Source organism: Apiospora hydei, assembly GCF_038363865.1.
Source record: "Apiospora hydei strain CBS 114990 chromosome Unknown utg000004l_segment0_segment0, whole genome shotgun sequence".
Lineage (NCBI taxonomy): Eukaryota > Fungi > Ascomycota > Sordariomycetes > Amphisphaeriales > Apiosporaceae > Apiospora > Apiospora hydei.
Genome location: NW_027117363.1, coordinates 8,148,415 through 8,171,650, shown reverse-complemented (window position 1 = coordinate 8,171,650; position 23,236 = coordinate 8,148,415). Strand labels below are relative to the sequence as shown.

Sequence of the window (23,236 nt, the reverse complement as noted above, 5' to 3'; positions counted from 1 at the left end):
CGATATCTCTTTCTTCTTCACGGCCATCACTCTCACCATCACCCCCTCCACCAGAACCTGGTTTGGTTCCGCACGACGAAGGGCAGCAGAGGGGGGAGCCACGACTATCATCGCCACCGTCGCCATCACGATGACCGTTGCCAGTAAATCCAAAATACACTTTGTCCCCCTTTACAGAGCGAACCAGAACACCAAGAAACAGAATGCGATGAAGGAGCCCATGATAATACCGTCCCTTCGCTTCCGGGCCGAGATCTTGCCAATGAGGGAGTTGAGCCCGGGCACCTGGTTGGCAGCCAGGGTGATGCGGCGGTTAATGTTGGCGAACGTCTCGCGCTGCAGGTGGAAGCTCTCCTGGGTGGCGTAAGCCTGGCTCAAGACACTATCGACCATGTTGTGGCTGTTGTCCACGCGCGCGCGCTCGTCGAGCATGTACTCGGCCTCGGCGGCCTCGGGATTGCTGGCGTGGTAGGCGTCGATGTCGGACCGGACGTTGGACAGCAGGTTGGCGCGGTTGCGCGCCTCGGCCAGGTTGCTCCGCAGCCGGCCCAGGTCGCGCCGGTGCTCCATCAGCTTTTCGCGCAGCAGCGACAGGTTGTTCTGCTTGAGCGCCGACGCGCCCATCTCCGAGTCCAGCAGCCGCGCCAGCTGGGCCACGACGCCCTCGCGCCGCTCGATCACGTCCTCCAGCTTCGCCTCCGTCTCGCGCTCCTCGGGGGTCGGCTTCGGCGGTATGTTGGTGACTTGGGCATACTGCGAATATGTGTGGAAGAGGGTCTCGGTCTTTGATTATCAGATTAGTATGGATGGTTCCTCGGATGCGACAAGGTCTCCTTGGCGCTTCTTACTTGGGATTCTAATGCTCGGGCTTGCTGTCGCAACTGGGCCCAGCCCGGGTTTCCTGCAGAGGCCGCCATCGTGTAAGGGTGTATGAGTTGTCGCCTCGAGGAGCGAATTGGTTGATTAGAATAAGTTGATGCTCGAGCACTGCAGTGTAGTTTCTACTGGGCCAGTCAATGACATGCCAGTCTGGACAGGTTCACATGCGTCGAGCTCTAGGCTAAAGGTGGATAGTTGTTGATTTGGTTGGTATGTACTAATTGGGCGCGGATAATGGAGACATTGAAACACGGTTGCTATTTCTCTTTCATCCAATGTCCACGTCGAGACGCAGTCCGACCGACTAGTTGGGAGTAGCAAGGGTAGAGAAAGTTGATGGATCAGTCATTGAAGTTGTTGGTACTGTGAAGCCTGTCCATGCGAACATGGAATCAATAGTGCAGTCAATAGGGAGCTGTCCAAGCACCCCGTCCTGGGAAGCGAGAGCAGCTGTCGTAGTGCGTCAATGGCATGGACTTTGGGTAACATTGAAACGCCGTAATGCCGACGCTTGAAACAAGGCAGCGTCACTCACTCACTGGCGGCTGCTAGGCAGGTTGCCAGGGTGTGGCTTAGCATCTTACATAAACCAGCCAGATGTGGCTGGGCACATCCACCCCCCACCAAGATACCAGATAAACTGATTGCAGCTGATTGCCGTGCAGTTTTTGGAGCGCTGCACCACACACACAACCCTAAGTTCGTTTTCCGCACCAGAAAGCACAATTTGGCCGGCCCCCAGCACCCGAATTGGCTGACCCCCGATTTTTTTCCATTCGAACTAGGAGGAATCGTCAATTCTGAAATCCAAACCGACGAGGAGGAGACCGTCAATTCCTGCATCACAGCAACAACCTCAGTCCTTTGTTAACTAACTCCAGCAGCGACGACTCAAAATGGTAAGTCGATTATCATTTTTGCCCTGATCCCATGCACCTATGCTCTGTCCCTCGGTATACGCACGCGCCATACAAATCAATCGGTACAAGCAGACGACGGACGGACGACCAAGATGAAGAAGAAAAAGACAAAATTCGACATGCCCGTCCCGATTTTCACGGACTGCTGCTGTCAAACCACAACTTGACACCTCGCCTCGTACCACCACTCAAAAGCAGCACCATGACCGTCACCGTCACCACCACCACAATCACCGATGAAACACATCTTGAAGAATTTCTGTATGGGGCATTATGGGGCTAACCAAAATGTTTTCTCTCCTCACAGTCTACCTCCAAGGTTAAGGCCGGTACCCTGTGGTCCAAGAACAAGGACGAGCTGGTGAAGCAGCTCGGTGAGCTCAAGACCGAGCTCGGCCAGCTGCGCATCCAGAAGATCGCCTCCTCCGGCACCAAGCTCAACCGCATCCACGATCTCCGCAAGTCCATCGCCCGCGTCTTGACCGTCATCAACATCAAGCAACGCAACCAGCTCCGTCTGTTCTACAAGAACAAGAAGTACCTGCCTCTCAACCTCCGCCCCAAGCAGACCCGCGCCATCCGCCGCCGGTTGTCGCCTGAGGAGAAGGGCGCCATCCTGGAGAAGACCAAGAAGCGCAACACGCACTTCCCTCAACGCAAGTACGCCGTCAAGGTATGTGGTCACTCTATTTTCTTCTATTCTCCTTCTATGGGTAGAAGCTTCGTACTGGCGAAGCTTTTATCAGTGTGTCGGACCAGGTGGGCTAACTTGACCAAATCGCAGGCCTCCGCATAAACGAATGACTTTGGGGTAAAACGGTAGCGACGGGGTATTCTGATGCTTGTACGTGCTAGGTGATGGAGGCGCGGCCGGCTATAGATGGATGATACGGGGCAAACGGGGAACGAATAGTATCCTTGTCCTCGACAAAAAGGGAATATCTGATCTTTGCATGGCATCACACGGCTTTTCGGTTCATCAAACAATGGTCACGGTGTTATGAGGTCGATTCTACGCAGCAAATTTATAGCTGCAAAATGAATTGCGCATAATTTGCGTTATGAAGTATGTCTCGTTGGCCGTACACGATGCTTCCCGATTTGGTGACTCGAGGCGTGACATCCGAACTCATGCCTACAACACCAACGCCGATATCTCAGTTTGGCCATATCATGTCGAACCCGGATTCTGCAGAAGGTCAAACGTGCGCATTAAAGGGGTTGGTGCGACGATTGCTAGGACTGGTGCTAGGCTGGACGTCGATGACAAAGTCCGGCTCCTACCTGGCGATATCACTACTGTCCCCCCTGTACGATGACCATCATGACGCCTCCAGCAGTATACAACTAAACCACTTCCTGTATGACCGCAAATGTCGAGGTGAGATCTCCTATTACACATGTGTTACCGGCCCCATACGCCGCAACCTTCTCCAAGCCAGTAATATAATTAATTTCCCAGGAGCATGAATGACGTAAGTACGCAGTCCGGCTCGAAAGGGACAGCGAGAGCAGCCATCCTGGACTGTCCCTAGCCGTAGTGTAATAGGATCCAGTCCTTTGGAAACGGGTGTAGTATGCTCATCTAGGGGATGAAGATCAGATCACCCATCTCGTTGAGAAGAGATGCCGCACGCATGCCTGATGTCTGAGGGGGAGGACAAGGAATTGCTGCTGTAGGGATTCGCGAAGGCGGTTGTAACCGATAGCCGGGAACGCTGTGCATTCATGGACCAAGTCTCCCTGGCATCCCACCATTGCGGCGGACATTTGGCTCTATCTATGACATACATGTCTTCAAGTAGCGCCTTCAAACTGGGGCGATAGTATTTCGAGAAAGTCCAGACAGTTTCGTTGGACACTCGGTTGCTTTCAAGATCACTTATTTGACAAGATACTCAGTCAGGGTTCAGGGTGTCAGAACAAGTATACTAAAAAAGTTTGCTCCTTTACTGTACCATTTCCAAAAAGCTCATCGTAATTTCACCAACATCACCACCGCCTGCATACAACTATCGTGCTCCATGTCCATCTTTTGCCCCCTTCCTTTAGATCACCGTCATCTTGACCGCGTGATATATCTTCGAATATGTCTCATAGGCATCGTGCTGATCACCTCTCGGGTGATGTCTCTCTCCTCCCCACCCCCTTTTTTTCTCTTGCTCTCTTTTCCAATCCATTCTCATAATGTAACATGTAGTTGCAATGACATGACGCCTTTTTGGCGTGAGGGGTATCTATGACCGAAAACAAAACACTCCCCTATACTCCATTACTCACTCGCCAGTGTGCAAAGTGTCATGACCACATCTTCAACAGACTCTGGACACCATGTCCCTTCCTACGTCTGCCGTAGGTGCTGCTCGCCCCAGGAGACGAGTTCTTGTCTTCAACAAGAGACGAGCATGTTCAGGCTTGCCTCCCAACGTCCACGCAAACTTAGGACTGCCTGGACGGCTGGAGCTTTCTGCTCATGTATTCGGTGGCACTCCATTATTTTGTGGCACACCATGGATGGGCAAGGGGAACTGATACTGTTCCGAAACCATGGTGGCAGCTCTCACGGCATTGTCTTGGTTTATGGCAGCCTTGTTGCGAGCCTTGCTTTTCTTTTGCTGCGCGTCTCTTCTCCTTTGATGAGTTTCTTGGTGGCGACGAAGTTGGTCGGCTCGAATGAACTGCTTGCCACAGTTGGGTTCGTCACATGTCAACTTTGAGTCCGTGTTGTGTATCTTGCGATGTTTGGAAAGATTGGAGGACTCGCCAAACGCCTTATTGCATACTGCGCAGATGAGTGGCTTTTCACCAGTGTGCGTGCGTTTGTGCATAGCTAAGAAGAAAGGTCAGTAGGGGGAATTATGGAGCGGACGGTAAACGTACTCAGAGCACTCTTCTGCTTGAACGCCTTGCCGCAGCCGGGCTTATCGCACATATATGGCTTATCCCCGGAATGACATCTCTGATGCTGTTCCAAGGCTTGTCGGGCCGAGAAGCCTTCTCCACACTCATGGCATTCGAACGGCTTATCTAGAAGATTGTCAGCAGCAGGTACAGTACAAAGCCCCAGCTCCAGAGGATATACTGACAGTTCGTATGTGTTGTAACGTGTCGTCGCAACTTGTTCTTGGAAGCAAAAGGGCGGTTTGGATCTCGGGGACACCCATGCCATCGACACAGATACCCATCTTTGGCCGTGCGATGATTGACGTGATCATCACAAACATGGCTATTCAATTCATCGGAAGTATTGAATACCCGGTCGCACTTTATGCTCCCGCCTCCAATCTTCCATCTGCATCTGTTGTCTGTTGGGCATTGTTTTCCAGACTTGGGAGATGAATCTGTAAGAGTACCCGGGCTGTCGTCGGCTGTATCTGGGCAAAGCGGAGGGGGCTCGGGTATCGACGGAATCGACGAGGTCACTCCGCACAGTTTCTCGAGTGAACCACTCTGACCGAAAATAGGACAACCAAATTGTACCAGATTGGGATCCTGCGGCTGGTCTTGTGGCCCAGGATCGCGCAGGTGTCCTAACGTAAGGGCTACGCTATGCTCCGTATTTGTATGGTTGCACTGTTGGCCATGCATGGAGAGTTGGTCTGGTGGCAGGTATCCAAAATCACGCCATTGCTCATGGTGATCCCACATAGTACCAAGGGGTGCCGTCTCGTCGGTGGGATCCAGGCAATGAGGGTCGTTGCAGGGAGAGCCTGTTTCGGCACAGTCCTCAACGTCGCAAGGCGGAGTACAATGGTCGCCTTCCAGGCAAGATATTGAGCTGCATTGATCCTCGGTAGCGCATTCTTGATTTGCCCTGGTACACTGCGGGATAGTACACGAGCTGGGACAGAATGCGTCTGGGCAACCTGCCGCTGAGCACTCCGCCCCATAACCTGGGAAGAATTTGAGCCCATCGTCCGACTCTTGTTTGGGATCCTGGCAGGGCCAACCCAAGCCCATCATCTGCTCAAACCCTAGCTGGCCGTTGCCTGGATAAAAGTGCGAGTCAGCCCCATATGAGTAAGGCGGAAATGAGATCGAGGCAGCGCGAGCTTTGGCGTAAGATGACATATGAGGAGGCGCACCTCTGTACTGCGAGGAAGCGATCGAATCTTCCGGGCAACGGATAGTGCAACCATCGTCGTGGGGATGGCTGGTGCCGTAGCCGTAGTCGGTGCTGCCGAAGGAGTTCAAGTCGAGCGAGAATTCGCCTACCATCAACGTATCGTCATTAGTGGTGGTGCCGGCGTAGTCGAACCGACTCTTCAGGTCGGACGACAAGGGATCGAGGCCATAGTAAGAATCGAGAGAATCTATAGGGTCGTTCATATCTGCACACCTTGGCCATATATGTATGGATGTATAAGATGGATGTTATAAGCGGTGGAGAGGCAGCTGCTGAGACAAGTCGAAGCCGGGCAGGACGAGGATTATATTTGCTTCTTGGGCCCGTACAGATGGGCTCTGGACGGCGGGCCGAGGGGCAGTTTATATCCCTATAAAGCGACAGTGTTTGTGGTCCCCCAGATTTTCTCTGGATCTGGAGCGCCGCAAAGTTTAGCGACGGGTTCGTTTTCAGCCTCAATGAAGAAGACGGGTCTGGTCTGAGCGTCTGCGAGGGGCTCCCTTCCAGTTGAAGATGGGAAGAATCGGGTTACTTGCGTCAATGGCCGAATCCCACCAACGATGGAGTGCTCAAAAATGAGCAATCTACTTAGGTACCGGCAGGTTGGCTGATAGGCTGGTAGACTGGTAGACTCGCCAGGGGACCGCAAAAACGAGAACCTTGATGGCCGCTTTGTCCGTCGCTAAAAAACATCAACCATCCATCTTGCCAGACTGAGGCCGGTTCGCAAGTCTCCAGTCTTCAAGAGCTAACGCCAAGGCGCAATCTGGGTGGGCATGCGACTTGTGGCGGGCAAGAGAGTTGAACGGCGAGAAGACCCTAGACCCCCCCCCATCTACCATTGCATCATAAGTGGGAGTTTGTAGGGTTTTGTTTCTGTTGTTGTACGTACTCTGTCGTCCAGTGTCAGCGTGTGTCAGATGGGTGCCGCATGCAATGAATGAGCATCGAACATTATTATAATGGAGCAGATACAGTCAATCAGCGGTGGTGCGGAGCTGTTCACCTGCGATGCAGCCTCTGGTGTGTGTTTTCGTTGGTGCTTTTCTCTCTTGGCTCAGGTTGCTGGCCATCAAGGTCCTCAAATGTCGGCAGGAAAATGGATTCGAGGGAGTTGGTTTTATGCGCCCGCTTCTGGCAAATGGAAACTGCCGCCGCTAAGCACAAAAAGGGTCTGCAGTCTGCAGGTGCCAACTTTCTTTGCTGCAAGGCTCCAAGGCTCCAAGGCTCCCTCCTAAGCAGCAGCTGTCAGCCAGTTGCACAGGCGCCGAGGTCGCTGGAGCTTAGGTACTTACTGAGAGCTGCTGGAGCTGCTGGAGCTTCTACGGAGCTCCAGCTGAGAGCTACTGAGCCGCTGGGCCGTTCCCACCCCCAGCTATTAAGGTTAGTGCTGTATGTACACAAACCCGCCTCACGCCACCTCCCCAAGCACCAAGGCAGATTGCAATCAGGTCGAAGGAGTATAACTCGGAGAAATTCATCGGAGGCGGTCAAGATTGAGCCAGCCACACACGTGGTTGGTGAGGAGATTGGTGAGCCATTACACAAGGCACAACTCGGCTAAGGTTGTCTTAAGGTTGACTGAGTTTGTAAGTATGTCCCTGCAGTTGGAGGGTCATCCAATCATCCGCCTATCGATCCGCCTGCCATCCCAAGGGCGGGCTTGGCATCTCGGTCTTATCGTAGTACATTATTGTTATTGCCTCCCGCCTAGGTGCTACGACTAGTATCCAGATCTCAGGGCAAGATGAGATCAGAGGAACCAAGATATTTGGAGTGGTTCGCATCTCGGTGCTATTTGTTCCTGACTAGGCTGGATGCTGCTTCTTAGCTTTCGAGCTTTCGAGCGTTCGACAAGACCCCTCCCCGGCTAGCGGTTCATATTTCAGCCACGCCGTCACGAACAACTATACGAGTCTATACCCTCCTCGATATCAGATGAAGCCGCACTATAATGGGTATTATCCGGTGATGACACGTTGTGCCGGGACCCTTGGCATGGTTCGTGGCTACACCGGACCCGGACGCGGATGTTTGCTGGTGCGGGCCGTTGCATAACAAGAGGCAAGCCGTCCACGGCGCAAAAGAACTGGTTGGGTTCGTATTGACTGTTTCCCCGCGCAACCTCCACTGATCTAGACCGGCAGAGACGGAATGAGCATACATATATGCACGCCACGCTACCGGCCTTAAGTTTGACCATCCCAGGTTTCATCCACCGCCCTTCGTTGATATCGATATGGTATAGTAGCGAGGGCTAATCCGACCACTCATGAGATTCGATTCGGTCATTTGTATCGCCGACGAAGATGCATATATATCACCAATGAATATAAACGCAGCATTCCCAAAGATCTCGTCAACTCTAAATTGGAGTTTCGGGCTATACCAATCGGTCCGTGTGAAGTTTAGCCCTGAGACTTGGTTCTGCAAGTGAACACGAGGTCGTCTAGAAACGGCGGTATAGATCGAAAGAAATACTTCTTTCAAGCAGCCAGAGTGGCTGATAGTCATGTTATTCCCTTATCATATCCATTATGCATTCTTCTATCTTACCTCGTCCCTATGATCTGGCTTCGAGGGGTTGCCATCTGGCTGACGCCTCTTTTCCAAGCACATGGAAAGATTAACCTTTGCCTCTAATCTTGAGGGTTGCGGGGAAGAGACCGGCCCGATTGTATCACTTTCTCGCTTGTAGATGACCAACCCCTCCCTATCATCGAGATACTCGAGATATAATTCGCTTGTATGCGTTTGTTTATTGTTTTCCCCCGCCGGGTCGAACGGCATCCCATAGCGGAGCGGTAAGGAGGAGAAATGACGGTGTATATAGGTGTATGCATTGGGAAGTCGTATCTACATGCCTCGCTAACTTTATCTGAACGTGGCTTGTAGTTTAAAAGCTACCATTCGAATTTGAGATCCTTGATATCATTCTGAGAATCGTCAAGTGTTGTACACATCTGTTGGAACTGGGTTCTCGGTCGATACCTAGCTGTTCAGTTTCCGGACGCGAGGACTACCCAGTGGCGAGATAACTCGCCACCCAACAACTGAACGAGTCTACGTCTCCGTAAATAATGCCGTCTCTGTCACTTAGTATCATGCTACCGGACTCCCCGAGACTTGCAAATAGTGGTAAGTAGGCAAGCAGTGGTTCACACAGAAGTTCATATGTCATATATTGCCACATCGTTTCTTCAAACAATGAACCCTAGGGGCACTCATCGTGCCCTAATGAAGAAACAAGCCGGATAAGACATGCCACTCTGTTGATCCATCCTTCAGCCAGCCGAGCTAATTCCATGCACTCTGGCAAAGGGGGCGATTGCTTGAGTAAACCAAGATATGGTCTACGAACCAGATTACATCAACAGCCTTACACACTGGGAATACGACGCGTAGATTTGATGACCAATGCTGTATAGCAGGTGATGATAGGCGGAATGGATGCTGCTGACCATGTCACCACAACAAGGGCGCATAGTAATGCTCTTACGGAAGTGAAGAGGGAAAAGGTAAGAGGGGCATAGGTAGGAGGGAAAGTACGGTGTACATAGGTAGTCAGCGAAACGAAACCCCCTTTCCGTAGAGCTCAAGGGGGGTCATCCCAATTCGTCCTCACAGCTAATCATCCTCGCATACACCTTCGTAGATTCCTACCCCTAGGCATCGCTTCCTCAACTGCCACGCAAAACCCACCACCATGTCACTCACCAACACCACCCCCCAACGCCCCCCAACCCGCGCCTCGACCCCCACGAACGCAACTGCCCCTCTCCGTCGCCGGCAAGACGGTCCCGATCATGGGCGAATCCCAGCCCGTCCCGACGTGCATGCGCGAGGATTATGCTGACCGCAGCGGCGACAGAGCTGAAACAGCAGCAAGAGGTCCTCTCGGATTCTCACCCACCTTCGCGGTCGATGTCACGGCTGATGCCGGCTTAGCACGCGTCTTCGTCAAGACGGACCCAAGTATTCCGCGCGCCTTGGCGGTGCACCCGGGTATTGTGCCGGGGACGGAGGGCGAGTATACGATGGGTTAAGGAGAGTAGTGTTGTTTGGAAGAGGGTGAAAGTACGATTTGCCCCTTTACCACCTTCTCCTCCAGTCCCAATTCGACCTTGATGGCTATTGTCTACTTGATATGTATCACTCAGGAACGGACAACAAGGTTCTTTGGCTACTTAATTACCTAACCAATCAGTGACTGCCTGCTGACCTTAATGAGAATAGCAAACATGCCCGCCCATTTCCTCGTGTGGGCTGCAAGCTAGGAGGCCGAGTTCCTGTTGCCACAACAAGTTCGTGTTCGCGACTCGGGATATCAACGAGCCGGTAGCCAGGAAGGAGGATATCGCCAATTCGCCAGAGCTTCTCATCGAGCTCAACGGATTCCCCGGAGCCATCTGTGTACGAATGCTGTGGCAAGAAGGACAAAGTCAGAGTGATCTGGATATTCGGAAGGATGGTCACATTCGCGCAACCATGGTTTGATCAAGTCAAGACATGTAACCTTATACATAATATATACACCCAAACTACCAAACTACCTACCTACCACCCCTCCACCACCGTAGCATGCACATGCAGCCCCCTCGCCGGCCTCGCCGTAATCCCTCCCTTGATGAGCATATTCTTCTCATCGTACTCCTCCTTGTTCCTGAGCTCGAACTCGAAGCGGCCGACCCAGCCCGCCAGCAGGCACGCGAACTCGGCCTTGGAGAAGGCCTGCCCGATGCAGCTGCGGGGCCCGTGCAGGAACGTCAGGAAGGCGTAGTTGCTCGCGCTCGCCGCCTTCTTCTTGTCGTGCTCGTCCTTGGCCAGCCAGCGCTCCGGCCGGAAGACGCCCGCGTCCTCGCCCCAGAGCTCCGTGCTGTAGTTGATGGCCCACGGGCAGATGATGACGCGGGTTCCCTTGGGCACGTGCTCGCCGTTGATCACCGTGTCCACCCGGGGCTCCCGGATCGTCAGGGGTACGGGGGCGTAGTATCGTAGAACTTCGTTGATGACGGCGCCCAGGTACTCTAGGCGGTCGATGTCGATGCTGGAGACGGTGCTGTCGGAATCCATGGACGGCAGATTCTCCCGGATTTCCTGTCGTAGACGGGTTTGGACTTCTGGATGCAGGCAGAGCATATAGATGGCCCAGGTCATCGCAGAAGCCGTCGTCTCGTGGCCGGCGGCCAGGAAAGTCATCAGTTGGTCAATAAGTTCCGAGTCGGAGAAGCTGCCGGACTCGATAGCGACAGACAAGATGTCCACGTCCGTGAGCTCCTTCCGTGCTAGCTTCTCTCGCTTTTCCTTGATAAGATCCTGGCATACCGCACGAATGGTTCTCGCAGCCAGAGCGATATCGTTGTTGCGTTTGACCGGAATGCGGTTAGTAATCCAGGCCGGCATGATCAATCCGAGGATGCCGAGCATACGAGCCTGCTTCGATGGCCGGAAGAGAACCCGGTAACGCGAACTCAGCTCGTTATCAGGATTGTGGATAGCACCGAAATCTCGACCAAGTCCGGCCACGCCAACAATGTCAAGAGTGGCTCTTGATGCCCAATCGCTGACTTCGAAAGAAGCCCAGCCCTTTCGTATCGATGATTTAACGCCCGCGCCGCCATTCTGGGCGGCCGCCAGCTTGCTAACTCCTTCGGTGAGCTCCTGTGTCATGGCCTGAATTGCTTCCCGGCTCTTTTGCCAGAAAACCGGATACAGGTCCTTGATATGCCGGAACGCGAACGCAGGCATGAGGTTTTTACGTTGAACCTTATGCTGATCTCCCTCAGCCAAGAGAACTCCTATGCCCAGGATTCGCCCGATCGAGTTCCTGATCTGAGAGGGCTTCTCAAAGTCATAGCTCCGCGTGACAAGGACATCTGCCAGCGCCTTGGGAGAAGTTGGCATGATGCGCTCCTGGTTGAAGATACCCGCGTACCGGATAAGACCATTGTTTGGTACGGTGTTAATCCTGACCTGAGTTAGTGTTTTCGAAGTTCGTGATGATATAGCGAAGTATGAATATACCATTCTCTCATTGGAATCCCGGTGGGATGCTTGTTAATAGCGTCGAAATGGCCATTCCAAAACGAGCCGCCGGGAGGACTGGGGAGGTAGCGCAGGGGCGAGAAGAGTTTGGGGTAGAGAATAACGATCCAAACAACATAGAGGGAAAGTCCGGAGAACCAAAGGCCGCAGAATTTCCTAACAAACTCCGAATAGGACCATTCGGTCTGGCGTGACACCAATGTGTACGCAATCACCGCAGCCGCGGCCGTCAGAGGCCGCCAAGCCAGTGCCATATCGTCAAATCCCGGGCGGAGCCAGCTTCCGAAAATAGACAAACGGATGGAAACAGATGAGGATATGGGGGAGTGTGCCTCAGCAAGAAAGAAGGCAGGTGTATAAAGGTTAAGTCGATCGTGGGGGCGCGAATCTTCAGCAGATCGTCCCGGCCTGATGGGTCGGCCGTTGTCGTAACCGGACTATAGTAAATTTAGCTATCCGAAACAGCTCCCGTAAAGCTTGTCGTGTTAGACTATTGTGATTAGAAGTGTGGATAAAACAACACCCCTGAAAGCTGAAGGCGGCTAACCAGACCAAACGAGCCGACGTGATCCTAGAAGGGTAATGTACTTATGATAACCAAGAGGTTTCAGCAAGTAGCAGGAGAGGAGGTTATATGTGCATCGACCGGAATCCACGGGCTTTGTCTCTGGCTCGACCAATCTCACTGGCATTGGTACTGGCACTGGGGTGGGAGGCGATGCTTGCGTTACATACCATTCGACAAGCTGAGAGAGAGCCCCCCACGTAGCGTGGCCTGCCTACTGCCTAGGCATCCACTCGCAACTAGTGTGACATAGGATCCAAATAGTTCATTTGGTTCATACACCCTACGCCTGCCTTGCACTTGTGTGGCTCGGTGCTGCGTCATGATAATTAGACAACGAGGCCTTCGAGACGTGTCCCTGGCGAGGCGATCATCGAGCTTCAAGCGCATTGGTGGTAGAGCAGGAAGTGCGAGCATCTACATATCGAGCTTTGCGCAAGGCAGCAAGCAACATCTGCCGTGTTCCCATCCTCATTCATTGTCGTTATCACAGTCCGTCCAAGCAAAATCTGCCGTGGGGTTCCAAGGACGACGAGTATACCCAAATCAGGACGAGGTAGCAAAAGAAACCATTTTGTTTCGCCAAGGTAAGACTCGGCAAGCCAATGAGATCAAAGCGATGGTCAGAAGGGACGTTTAGGTGAAGTGCTAGGGCGCCAGGGGCTAGCGATTTCCTTGCCAAATGGGGAAACACGCTGTATGTAGCCCGCTGGAGACGAGACGGGGCGACCCAAGACAAGAGTCCAAGACCCAGCCAGGCCCGGGTGCAGCGGGTGGGGGTTGCGAATATGCAGCTCGTTCGCGACAAAGTCTAGTTCTAGGCAAGCAAGTAGCCTTGGTAGGTTCGATTGTGGAATTGGGCCCAAGACGGGAAAATAAAATCGTGATTAGGTGCGGACTGACCTGTCAACTTCAAATTTTACATAATCAAGCGTATAGCGGCGGGCGCAACTGTCTCACCCGAACGCGATAGCGAAAGCGGTCATACGGGAGGTACCCCGCCATGCCCCCGAACTGGAGGGGAATCATCAATGAAGGATGGGGGAGATTAGAAAAGGACACATTTGGTGTTCTGCCAGCCACATGGACGTTTATGTATCATGGGCGTGTTTCAAAAAGGGCGTCGAGTCAATCCTACGGTACAGTACAGGCATCTGTCGCTCGGAACGGCTGCCGGCAACTTGCAGAAGGCGCACGGTGATGTCTAGCCCCGAGAGACATCTGTCCCCAAGCAAGTCAGCCAATATATCAACAATAGGGACACCGCAAATACACATGTGATCGATGCCACGCATTTAGCAGAATATAGATCTACACATTAAAGAATTTTGTACCATGTTCCGGAATAGTATCATGATAGAAAATGAAACTGCGGATATGATTGTACACGTAGCTTTACCGGATGACAAATCCGTGATGCGCCTGGGGCGAGTCAATACCTGAATCGCTTCACGACGTTCAACCGTTAGGCAATTCTAGTGATCAGCAAGTAGTCAAACGAGTTTCGTAAAACTCCCTTAATTCAACTACATTTGACTCCTACAATCCCCCATCTACGACACTACAATACTCTACACCACACCAGCCAGTCAAGATGCCAGCGCCCGCACCCATGGCCAAGATCGGCATCCTGTCCATCGGCGACATGGGCATGGGCATAGCCAAGCTCCTGCTCGCGAACGGGTTCGCCGTAGCGACCAACTGCAAAGGCCGCAGGTAGGTTATTATACCTATAGAAAAAGCAACATTGAAAAGTAGAGAAAAATAACAAATATCCTACAGCCAAGAGACCATCGACCGCTGCCAAGCAGCCAACGTCGAGGTCCTCAAGTCCGACGTCGAGCTCACAGACGCCTGCTCCGTCATCCTCTCCGTCGTGCCTCCGCGCGACGCCCTGGCCACCGCGACCCGGGTCGTCGAGTCCCTCGTCGGCGTCTCGCAGCGGGCCGCGGGCCCCCTCTACTTCGTGGACCTCAACGCCGTCGCGCCCTCGACGGCGCGCCAGACCGCGGAGCTCATCACCAGGTCGCGGGCGCCCATCCGGTTCGTGGACGGATGCATCTTGGGTGGCCCCCTTCGCTCAAGAAGAAGCCCGACGAGGGCCCTTCTTCCGCGGATGCGGACACCGACAAGGATAAAGACATCAGCAAGTCCTGGAGCCGCCCCGGCATCCCAACCTCCGGCCCGCACAAGCTGTCCGATATCCCCGTCTACGGCGAGGCTCTCGCCACAACCCTGCACACCCGGCACATCTCCCCCGAGATCGGCGCCGCCAGCGGTCTAAAAATGTGCTTCGCGAGCACGACGAAAGGCTTCACCGCCCTCGCGATCCAATCCTTCACGACGGCTCAGAAGCTCGGGGTGCTCGACGAGCTGAAGCAGGAGCTCTCGGACCGCGGCGCCTGGGACCGGGCGGCCGGCAGCGTCACCGCCATGGCGCCCAAGGCGTACCGCTGGGTCCGGGAGATGGAGGAGATCGCCCTCACGTTCGAGGAGGACGGCGGCTTCGCGCCCGACTCCTTCCAGGGCGCCGCCAAGGTCTTCCAGGCCGTGGCCGACTCCGAGCTCGGCAACGAGAAAATCGGGAAGCGGAAGAGGGGCACCACCGTCGAGGACGTGGCCGAAGCCCTCTCCGAGGGGATGGACAAGCGGAAGAAGAAGACAGTTTAAATCACAACATAAAAGGGAAGTCCTCATCGGCTACTTGTGTAAATAATTGTCAGAAGACTGGCTTGGTCACATATATACGCCAGCCAGCTGAGTTTCTACAAGACAGTTGACAACAGGCTGAAGGTATCACGGGCGAGGGAGTCTCAGACCGAATCACTCTCAAAGAAACTTGCAGGACAATTCGATCTTGGGCAACGCCTCTGCTGGGATGAGTATATATGATATGATACGGCACGCAAATAGACCATCGCATTTCACTTAGACAACAGGGACAAATGTCAATTACCAAAACTGTTTGTCATTTATTTTGTTGGCCTAGAGTACACCTGCGCCATGCGAGTGAACCGAAATCACAACTAACTGAGGAAAATCACAACGCCTGATATAGTAGCAAGCATAGCTAAACTATGAAATCGCAGCTTGCTGTGAACGCATTTTTCTTTTCATGCCAAATACACCCGCTGTCCTGGTCCTTGTTGCCTACGACTGGCTGCGTGTGTTGCGCTTGTTGGCCTCGTTCTTAACGTTCTGAGCGCCAGTGGCAACGGCCTCAGCGGCCTTGTCCTTGGCATCCTTGGCCTTCTCCTTAGCGTCACCGGCAGCCTTCTTGACGGGAGCCGGGGCAGATCCACCCATGGACAGGGCTCCGATGAGGGCAATGATGGTAACAAGGAGACCACCAATGGCGGTAGGAACCTCGGGGACGAACTTCATAGCCTCAATGGGGTCGTTCTGGGCAATGGTGACGAAGAGATCCCACTTCTCCTTGATGAAGAAAACGGGGTCGTCCAAGAACTTCAGGTCAGAAGGAGACTTGGGCTTATCATCGGCCTTGGGCTTGTCAGCAAGCTCGAGAAGCTGCTCCTGGGGGTGCTTGAGACCGAAGGACTCCTCGGCAAGCTTGTTGGCATCCTCAACCGAGTGGCCAATGTAGATGTTGTCGAACAGAATGTCGTTCTGCATGGTCCAGATCTCGAATCCAATCTGTGAAAGAAGTCAGTAACACAAATCGGTTGTTTAGGTATAGAACAGTAACTTACAGCACCCATAGGCTCAAAGTTGGCAGGGGTCTTGTCGTCGAAGTAGTCGGGGTTCTTGATCTTGCGGGGAGCCCAGACACCCTTGTAGGCGGGGTTCTCGACATAGGGAGCGGTCCACTTGCCCTTGTAGGCGGGGTTCTTGATCATGGGCTTGGTCCAGGGGCCGCAACCAGAGGCTTCGGCACACTTGGGGTTGGGGACGGTAGGGGGAATCCAATCACCATCCTCCTCATCATCCCAGTCTTCGGGCTTCTGAGCCTCAGGGTCGGGAACGGTGAGGGGCTCGCTCTCAAGCCAGTCCTCAGGCATGGTCGCCTCCTCATCGACGATCTCGTAAGGGGCATCCTCATCCCAGTCCTCAGGCTTCTTGGCCTCGGGGTCGGGGATACGGGCTTCATCAACCCAGTCCGCAGGCTTGGTGTCCTTGGGGTCGTCAATCTCCTTCTCGGGGTTGACGGAGGGGCAAAGTCCTCAAAGAGGCTGCCCTCCTTGACCTGCTCGTTGTTCTGCTTGATAGCATAGGTCTGGTTGGGGTGGACGATGAGGGTGTAAAGCTCAGTCGTCTTCGCGATACGAGCAGTGGGAGGGCTCTTGAGATGCTTCTCCTCGTACTCCCCAGTCTTGGGGTTCTTGTGGTTGAAGATGAAATGCACCTTATTGGTGTGGCCGCACTTGTCGGGGCCGAACATGATGACATAAGGAGTCGTGTTGGCAAACTCATCCTGGTGGAGAGCCTTGTTCTCGCGAAGGAGCTTGAGGTAAGCACCACCGCACTCGAGGCCGTCTATGGTGGAAAATAGGTTAGTATGGACAGTGGCATTGCGTGGTATGTGGCCAACTTACTCTGAAGCTTAACCTCGTACTGGACGACAAGAGTCTTGCCCTTGTTGTCAATCTTCTTGGGGAACTTTGCGGAGATGGCGTGGTGAGCAGCGGGGTTCTTGACTACAAGACCCTTATCACCCTCCATGCCCTTGTAGACAGTAGGCTCCTCGACAGCCCACTCGCCAACGTACGCCCACTCCTCCTCGGCGTTCTCGGCGCCCTTCATGTCCTTCTTGGCATGCGACGGCTTCCATCGCTTTTCCCAGTCGTCGGTGAATTGCTCAAGGAAGGGAGCCTTGAGCTTTGTGGGCTGCATGAAAAAGTGCGGTTAGCTTCAAATATGAAAACCAAAAAAAAAAAAAGTTGGAACATCGCCGAGCAGATCGACAGGTCGGCGAGAAATATAATAATCGCTGAGGACATAGGATTGATACTCACAGTGAATGTGGGCAGGCTAGCTGCGGCTGCGGTCGAGGCAGCCTCGGCGACAGAGGAGCTCTCATCCTTCAGCACCTTCTGGGTGTCGTCGGCGAGGGCAGCGCCAAAGAAGAAGGCAGCCGCCCAAGCAATGGTGGCTGGGCTGAACTTCATGGTGAAGTTTGTGTGAGATGTTGTTGGGTGGTGAAACAACAATTGGAAGGGAGCAAAGCAAGAGGATTTGACCAGCGAGCTTGTAGCTGTCCCAGCGGGGAGCTTGTCAGGTCAGATGGGGCTGAAACAGACAAGCTGGATTGAGGACGATCGACTTCTCCTTGGATGGGAAAAGGAATATGAAATGCTCCCAGCGCTCGACGATCAAAGGGATGTTTGATGACGGGAGAGGAGGAAAAAGTGGTGAAAGTTTTCCTGAAGTTGTGGTAATCGCAAATAAGTAGCTTTATCTGCTGCCGGCTTCAGTGAATGGATGGCAGTTTGCAACAACGTGGCCAGATTGGTCCCCTTCTGAGAGCTTCCGTCGGGCCCCACGTCCTCACTAGCAGGAGCTGTATTCAATGGAAACAGCCTAGGGCCGGCTCAGTTGGGCCTACCCAGAAGCCTACTGCACTGCCTGCGGTTGGCCCGTGCCCCACTAAAAGCTCACGTCTGGTGCGGGGATCCTGCCGATATCCACTTTGATGAATTCATTCACGGCCAGCCCTTCGCTCATCGGCCGTTGATAATACGAGATACCTGCACCACGCCTTGTCACGTTGGTTCAATCCTCATTCAATTGATCAATTCATTCAAGATGCCCCAGGCCATTGGCAAATTCATGTATGTTGTATCAACGATATTTCTTGTGTACACATAACACAGGTAGGCTGAGGTGCTTGGCTTATTCTTATCTACGCAAGTGTGTACAAGTGCTGCTTACTATGGGCATACCAATCGGGGTTGAACTTTCTTTGCACTAGTCGCTGAGCAGCCCTCATGCAGCTTGGGCACTGAGAAACTACATCGATGTACATACATGTGCGGAAAGCTACCAATGGGGTGTGTAGACATTCAATTGCAGGATATCCGATGCCACGGGTCACAAGCAGACGGGTGATGAATACTGGGGGTGCTTTTTCTATGTTTGTCAGTCGTACATATCCCGGTATAACCCCAGATCATTTCCCTAGAAGACATTCAGCCAGGCATACCCCCCAATACCCTCAATTCCATCATCTTCCAAAATTATCCACCAAGGCGTGTTACACCATTGAATGCGTTTAATATGATGTATTATTACGAGTGGGTTTGCTTCGAATTTTATCTTCCTCATTGGCCTCGACAAAACTCAATTACAGTCCTGACAACTTGGCAAGTGTGCACAGTGTGTACTGGCCACTTGTCCATATGCCCGGGACTTGACGGCATCGCCAAAGTGAACAGGTATGCAGGTGCAACCACACGAATAAGTGATTTCCTCCAGGACGTCTCTTATGCACGGGGCTTCTGCCGGTGATGGTTTGGTTATTTGGAGATCGCGTCGTCTCATTCCGAGCCAATCACAGCCCCCCGCAAGCCTGGGTTTCAGGGTGGATCACCCTAAGCATACAACGTCTGTCGAATTTAGCCTCGAGCCCAGTTTGAAAACGGTCTTGGTAAACTGCCAGAGCCGAGGTGTCGTTCAATTATTGACCGCATAGTCATAATCAAATCAATTGTCAGCTACCGGGTTCCGAGCGAGCAAGAGAGAGAGAAATCTAGCTACGTGTCAAGATGAGCAAGAGGCCCGAAGGAGCGCTGGATTCCCAAATGCCGGATGCCGACCAGAAGCGTCGCCGTCTTGAAATTTCGGAAAATGGCGATAACGCCCACTTAGTCCACCCCGAGCCGCATGACCATGACCACCCAGCAAACCTCATCCCCTCCCTGTGTGCCAAGTTCTGGACCCTGGGATGGGTTACAGGCACTGGCGGTGGTTGCTCGATCCGTGATGAGTAGGCCAATTTCCCCTCCTTTCCTATTTTATCATTGAATGTTGCCCAGCCATGTCGCTGTCCTTGGCTCATGGACCAAGCAGTCATATCGTGTCTTGCCAGGCGGGAACTGTTGCTGACTTTGCATCGGTAGCGATCTGGTCTGGGTAGCGCCTTCGGGCGTTCAGAAGGAGCTCATGAAGAGTTCGGACCTGTTCGTGCTCTCGGTCGCCCAGCAGACGGACCCCAAGAACCGGGTCTACCTGCACAAGCCGCCGGCCGGCCGGCCCTCGCAGTGCACCCCCCCTTTCATGGCCGCCTTCACCAAGCGCGGAGCCGGGTGCTGCATCCACACGCACTCTCACTGGGCCGTGCTGGTGACCTTGATCCTGGAGAGCCAGGGCCCTGAAAAAGACAAGGTCTTCGAGATCAACAACATCGAGCAGGTCAAGGGGTTCGGCCGAGGCCACACGAAGCAAGGCAACCTGGACTACCATGATACGCTGCGCATTCCGGTCATCGAGAACACGTCTCACGAAGAGGACCTTACCGAGTTCCTCGAGGAGGCCATGGAGAAATACCCGGATACGTATGCCGTCCTTGTTCGGAGACATGGCGTCTACGTCTGGGGAGACAACGTCCACAAGGCCAAGACCATGTGCGAGAGGTAAGTCAGGTCTCGTACGGCCGCGTATAAGTAGTATGCTAATCACAAGTGTAGTCTTGACTATCTGTTCCAGTTGGCTGTCGAGATGAAGCAACTTGGTCTTCCGTGGATCAGCAACGTCTCCAAAGTGGTCACATCCTCCGGAAGATAGGTAGAAGAACGATTCTAGTGCTAAGACTCCAGGTTTGCCCTAAAATGTATGTTTATTATGAGACTGTATTACAAACGAGCCCGCGCTCCCTATACCCAGGATATTCAAGTGATATTGTGCAAAAACATAATAATCAATGCAACATAAGATAAAGTATAACCCTCCACAGACCCAGTCTGTCCAAATCATCCACCTATCGACTACAGAGCAAAGAATGCAGCCAGGAAGCCCAGCAAACCAATGCCAGACCCAACGGGAGCGAGTTTGTTCATAGCCTGGGCGGCGTTCTTATGGGTAGCAGAAGCAGCGGCGGCCGAATCAGTGGGCGTGTCCGTGTTCTCAGCGGCTTTGGAGTGGAAGGTCGTCGTGAATGTTGCGTCACCGCTGGTCACGGTCGACACGATGTCGACGTCGCTGGGACTCGGCGCGGCGCTGCTATCGACCTTGGCGGGCTTGGTGGTCAGGGCGGGGGTGCCCGTCGACGTGTAGTAGTATCTCCCGATGCAGTCGTTGACGCACTCTTGGTAGGCCTTGTTGTCGCCGGCGGTTCCCTTGCCGACGGGGCAAGCCGCGACGCAGTTGTTGGTCGCGTTTACCTGCTGCGTGTTCGGGCTGGGAACCGCAATGCACTTGGACTGGCAGTCCACGTCGCCAGCCTTGCCTGTTTCGAGAGAGGTAAGCGCCCGCCTGAGTGTGCTTATTATTGTTACGGGAGGTTCCCAAACTTACAAGCATCGAGACAAGCAGTGATCGCGGACTGCTCCGGAGTCAGAGCAGCCACCGTGGTGGTAGGGGCAGTGGGTGTGGACTTCGTCTCCTTCACATCCTTTGACGACGAATCGGCCGCGCTGGCAGTAAGGGCGAGCATACCCGCGAACAGAAGAGAGTTGAGCTGCATCTTGACAGGGTTATTCAGAAAATTAACAGGATGTGAATAGAGAGAATGTTACAGAAGAGAAGAAGAAGAAAATAAACCGAAGAGATATTGCTTGCTGGAGATGCTATACTTCTTGGCAAAGGAGATCATATGTACTCTCTGGGGGCGACTCCTTATATAAACAAGAAGCCACACGGCCCAGCTCCGACACTACACCAAGCAGGGGATGGGAAAGAGAAACTAACGGCGTCCAAGCAGCGCTTCTGGTCGCTCAAAATTGTACTACGGAACACACGGAGGCTTAGAGGACATGTTTTGGCCTCCCAAGTTTCCAGCCTCGTGTCCATGCATGCTTCGTGCGCTGCTCTGTTGTAGGCCGAGTTGGTTGGAGCATGGTGTCTCGGTTGGTCAGCTGGGGCAACAATATCAGCCCAAAACCTAGAGTCATACTGGCACCTGGACGTGTCTCTATGTGATGGATAATACAGGCGAGCTGTATAGATTCGTATCGGCATGCATATTACACGGAAGGGGGGCCAGAAAGATGAGTATTGTCCAGGACCAGACTATGCAAGCCACTGTATACAGAAGCCAAGCTGGACTAACGAAGTTAGATGTAATGCAGCCCGTTGCCATTTTAGGCACAGCCTAGCAGGAAATACGTCCGTTTCAATGACCTGTGGGGAGATCAGGTGGCCGATTTGAGTCTGATCGAGAGACTTTCTGAATGCAAGGGCATACGCAGGGTACAAGGCTGTGCGGTGACCTGGGTTGACATATCATGGGAGTTGGTGTGCTGAAGTCGTCACCATACTTGCCTTCATATCTAATTTGTGCATGGCTAGATGACTGTATGATCGAACAACAGAGGTAGGCTTTGGATAGCTGGCAGACACGGCAATTCAGACCAGCATCCCGATATCAGCGTGAATACAGCCACTTACGACCTTCTGTTTTCCGAACTTTCCGAATAAGCTTTCGTGTTCAGGGCCATCAGTGATCGCCCTGGAAACCCGGCACGATCTTTTTGAGTTCGCCATGATATCAGCGGCTCAGAGCCACCTGAGAAGGCTAATTTCAGGAGGAGCGAACTAACTAATAACCCCTTGCCTCCTGAGCAACGCGGGACGCACCGTGTCGCCTAGAGCCGAACATAAACAAATGCAACTGCTGGATTGCAATATAATGGTAGTCAAAGTATTCGTGGTTGATGATCACACGATCTGTTTTTACACGAGTCTTTCCTGATATCCCGGGAACTTCGGTTTCCAAACATGCCTACCTCTGACTCACGACCACGATATGTTCTGCACTTATTGCTCAAAATATCGGCGTCGATTCCCTGTAAACATCATTTCTATCGCGAATACTACGCAGTCGTCCGATATCCGAGTGGCCAATATTTACCAGTCGGGAAACTAACCGGGCTGGAAGGATGTGAGTTCAACCCAACCCCGGACGGCGCGATGACTCTCCAATCTTGATAGGATCGCGACGACATTTGTCTCATACAAAAAGCTATATGGGTGCCACTGGAAACCTCATTTTCATGTTTGTTGACAACGATGACGCTGCCAGGTGCCATGTCAGGATGAGGCAGGTGGTCTCAGAGACTCACCACACCAGCCGGAGCGGAAAGTCTCGCTACCCAGCACTCCCTAACGGTTTTCTACCCCCAAAGAGAAGCTTGACAGTCTCATTCCAATCTTATGGTACGGGCTTATCTGATTTTCGGATCGGATCGAGATCTTCACTGACTAGGACATTTTTGCGGCCCGCATCGCTCCCGAATCTGTTGGGGTGTGAGACATTTGCAGCCATTCTACCCCCTGTTGGGTATATACCGGCCGCTGCCAAGTAATGTGGAGGAATCCGGGGACTGGGTATCCAATCTCTTTACATTACGGCCGATATCAGTCCATCAGCTGAGGAGATAAGGGCATACGTATTCTAGAACATCTCAATGCGCCAACCTTCAGCATTCCGACGTATCCTCTCCTTCACGCCGGACGAAGTGGCTAGACACGTACAGCAATCGACAGCGGACTCGAACATCTTAAGTGATGTAATAGATGCTCTTTGGC

The 23,236-nt window shown here is 53.1% G+C and overlaps 9 protein-coding genes across 9 annotated transcripts; 4 read left to right on the top strand and 5 right to left on the bottom strand.

Annotated features, from left to right (window-relative positions):
- Positions 1 to 171: 171 nt before the first annotated feature.
- On the bottom strand, positions 172 to 917 carry PG997_005060 (uncharacterized protein; the record flags this gene model as incomplete). The annotated part of the gene is made up of 2 exons (XM_066809375.1): positions 172 to 783; positions 849 to 917. The coding sequence occupies 2 exons, from the start codon at positions 915 to 917 to the stop codon at positions 172 to 174; spliced, it is 681 nt and encodes a 226-aa protein (XP_066672993.1).
- An 858-nt stretch (positions 918 to 1,775) lies between these two features.
- On the top strand, positions 1,776 to 2,595 carry PG997_005059 (60S ribosomal protein uL29; the record flags this gene model as incomplete). The annotated part of the gene is made up of 3 exons (XM_066809374.1): positions 1,776 to 1,778; positions 2,107 to 2,472; positions 2,584 to 2,595. 3 exons carry the CDS (start codon positions 1,776 to 1,778, stop codon positions 2,593 to 2,595), a joined length of 381 nt encoding a protein of 126 aa, XP_066672992.1.
- A 1,675-nt stretch (positions 2,596 to 4,270) lies between these two features.
- PG997_005058 (uncharacterized protein) lies at positions 4,271 to 6,128 on the bottom strand (the record flags this gene model as incomplete). The annotated part of the gene is made up of 4 exons (XM_066809373.1): positions 4,271 to 4,629; positions 4,680 to 4,826; positions 4,886 to 5,788; positions 5,885 to 6,128. 4 exons carry the CDS (start codon positions 6,126 to 6,128, stop codon positions 4,271 to 4,273), a joined length of 1,653 nt encoding a protein of 550 aa, XP_066672991.1.
- Positions 6,129 to 9,731: 3,603 nt separating this feature from the next.
- PG997_005057 (uncharacterized protein) lies at positions 9,732 to 9,971 on the top strand (the record flags this gene model as incomplete). The annotated part of the gene is made up of 1 exon (XM_066809372.1): positions 9,732 to 9,971. The coding sequence occupies one exon, from the start codon at positions 9,732 to 9,734 to the stop codon at positions 9,969 to 9,971; it is 240 nt and encodes a 79-aa protein (XP_066672990.1).
- Positions 9,972 to 10,482: 511 nt separating this feature from the next.
- On the bottom strand, positions 10,483 to 12,224 carry PG997_005056 (uncharacterized protein; the record flags this gene model as incomplete). The annotated part of the gene is made up of 2 exons (XM_066809371.1): positions 10,483 to 11,893; positions 11,950 to 12,224. 2 exons carry the CDS (start codon positions 12,222 to 12,224, stop codon positions 10,483 to 10,485), a joined length of 1,686 nt encoding a protein of 561 aa, XP_066672989.1.
- A 1,905-nt stretch (positions 12,225 to 14,129) lies between these two features.
- On the top strand, positions 14,130 to 15,205 carry PG997_005055 (uncharacterized protein; the record flags this gene model as incomplete). The annotated part of the gene is made up of 3 exons (XM_066809370.1): positions 14,130 to 14,251; positions 14,318 to 14,501; positions 14,561 to 15,205. The coding sequence occupies 3 exons, from the start codon at positions 14,130 to 14,132 to the stop codon at positions 15,203 to 15,205; spliced, it is 951 nt and encodes a 316-aa protein (XP_066672988.1).
- Positions 15,206 to 15,685: 480 nt separating this feature from the next.
- PG997_005054 (uncharacterized protein) lies at positions 15,686 to 17,661 on the bottom strand (the record flags this gene model as incomplete). Its single annotated transcript, XM_066809369.1, has 5 exons — positions 15,686 to 16,189; positions 16,246 to 16,689; positions 16,740 to 17,029; positions 17,089 to 17,380; positions 17,509 to 17,661. 5 exons carry the CDS (start codon positions 17,659 to 17,661, stop codon positions 15,686 to 15,688), a joined length of 1,683 nt encoding a protein of 560 aa, XP_066672987.1.
- A 1,596-nt stretch (positions 17,662 to 19,257) lies between these two features.
- PG997_005053 (methylthioribulose-1-phosphate dehydratase) lies at positions 19,258 to 20,275 on the top strand (the record flags this gene model as incomplete). The annotated part of the gene is made up of 3 exons (XM_066809368.1): positions 19,258 to 19,478; positions 19,612 to 20,124; positions 20,179 to 20,275. The coding sequence occupies 3 exons, from the start codon at positions 19,258 to 19,260 to the stop codon at positions 20,273 to 20,275; spliced, it is 831 nt and encodes a 276-aa protein (XP_066672986.1).
- A 200-nt stretch (positions 20,276 to 20,475) lies between these two features.
- On the bottom strand, positions 20,476 to 21,173 carry PG997_005052 (uncharacterized protein; the record flags this gene model as incomplete). Its single annotated transcript, XM_066809367.1, has 2 exons — positions 20,476 to 20,936; positions 21,005 to 21,173. 2 exons carry the CDS (start codon positions 21,171 to 21,173, stop codon positions 20,476 to 20,478), a joined length of 630 nt encoding a protein of 209 aa, XP_066672985.1.
- Between the last annotated feature and the right edge of the window lie 2,063 nt (positions 21,174 to 23,236).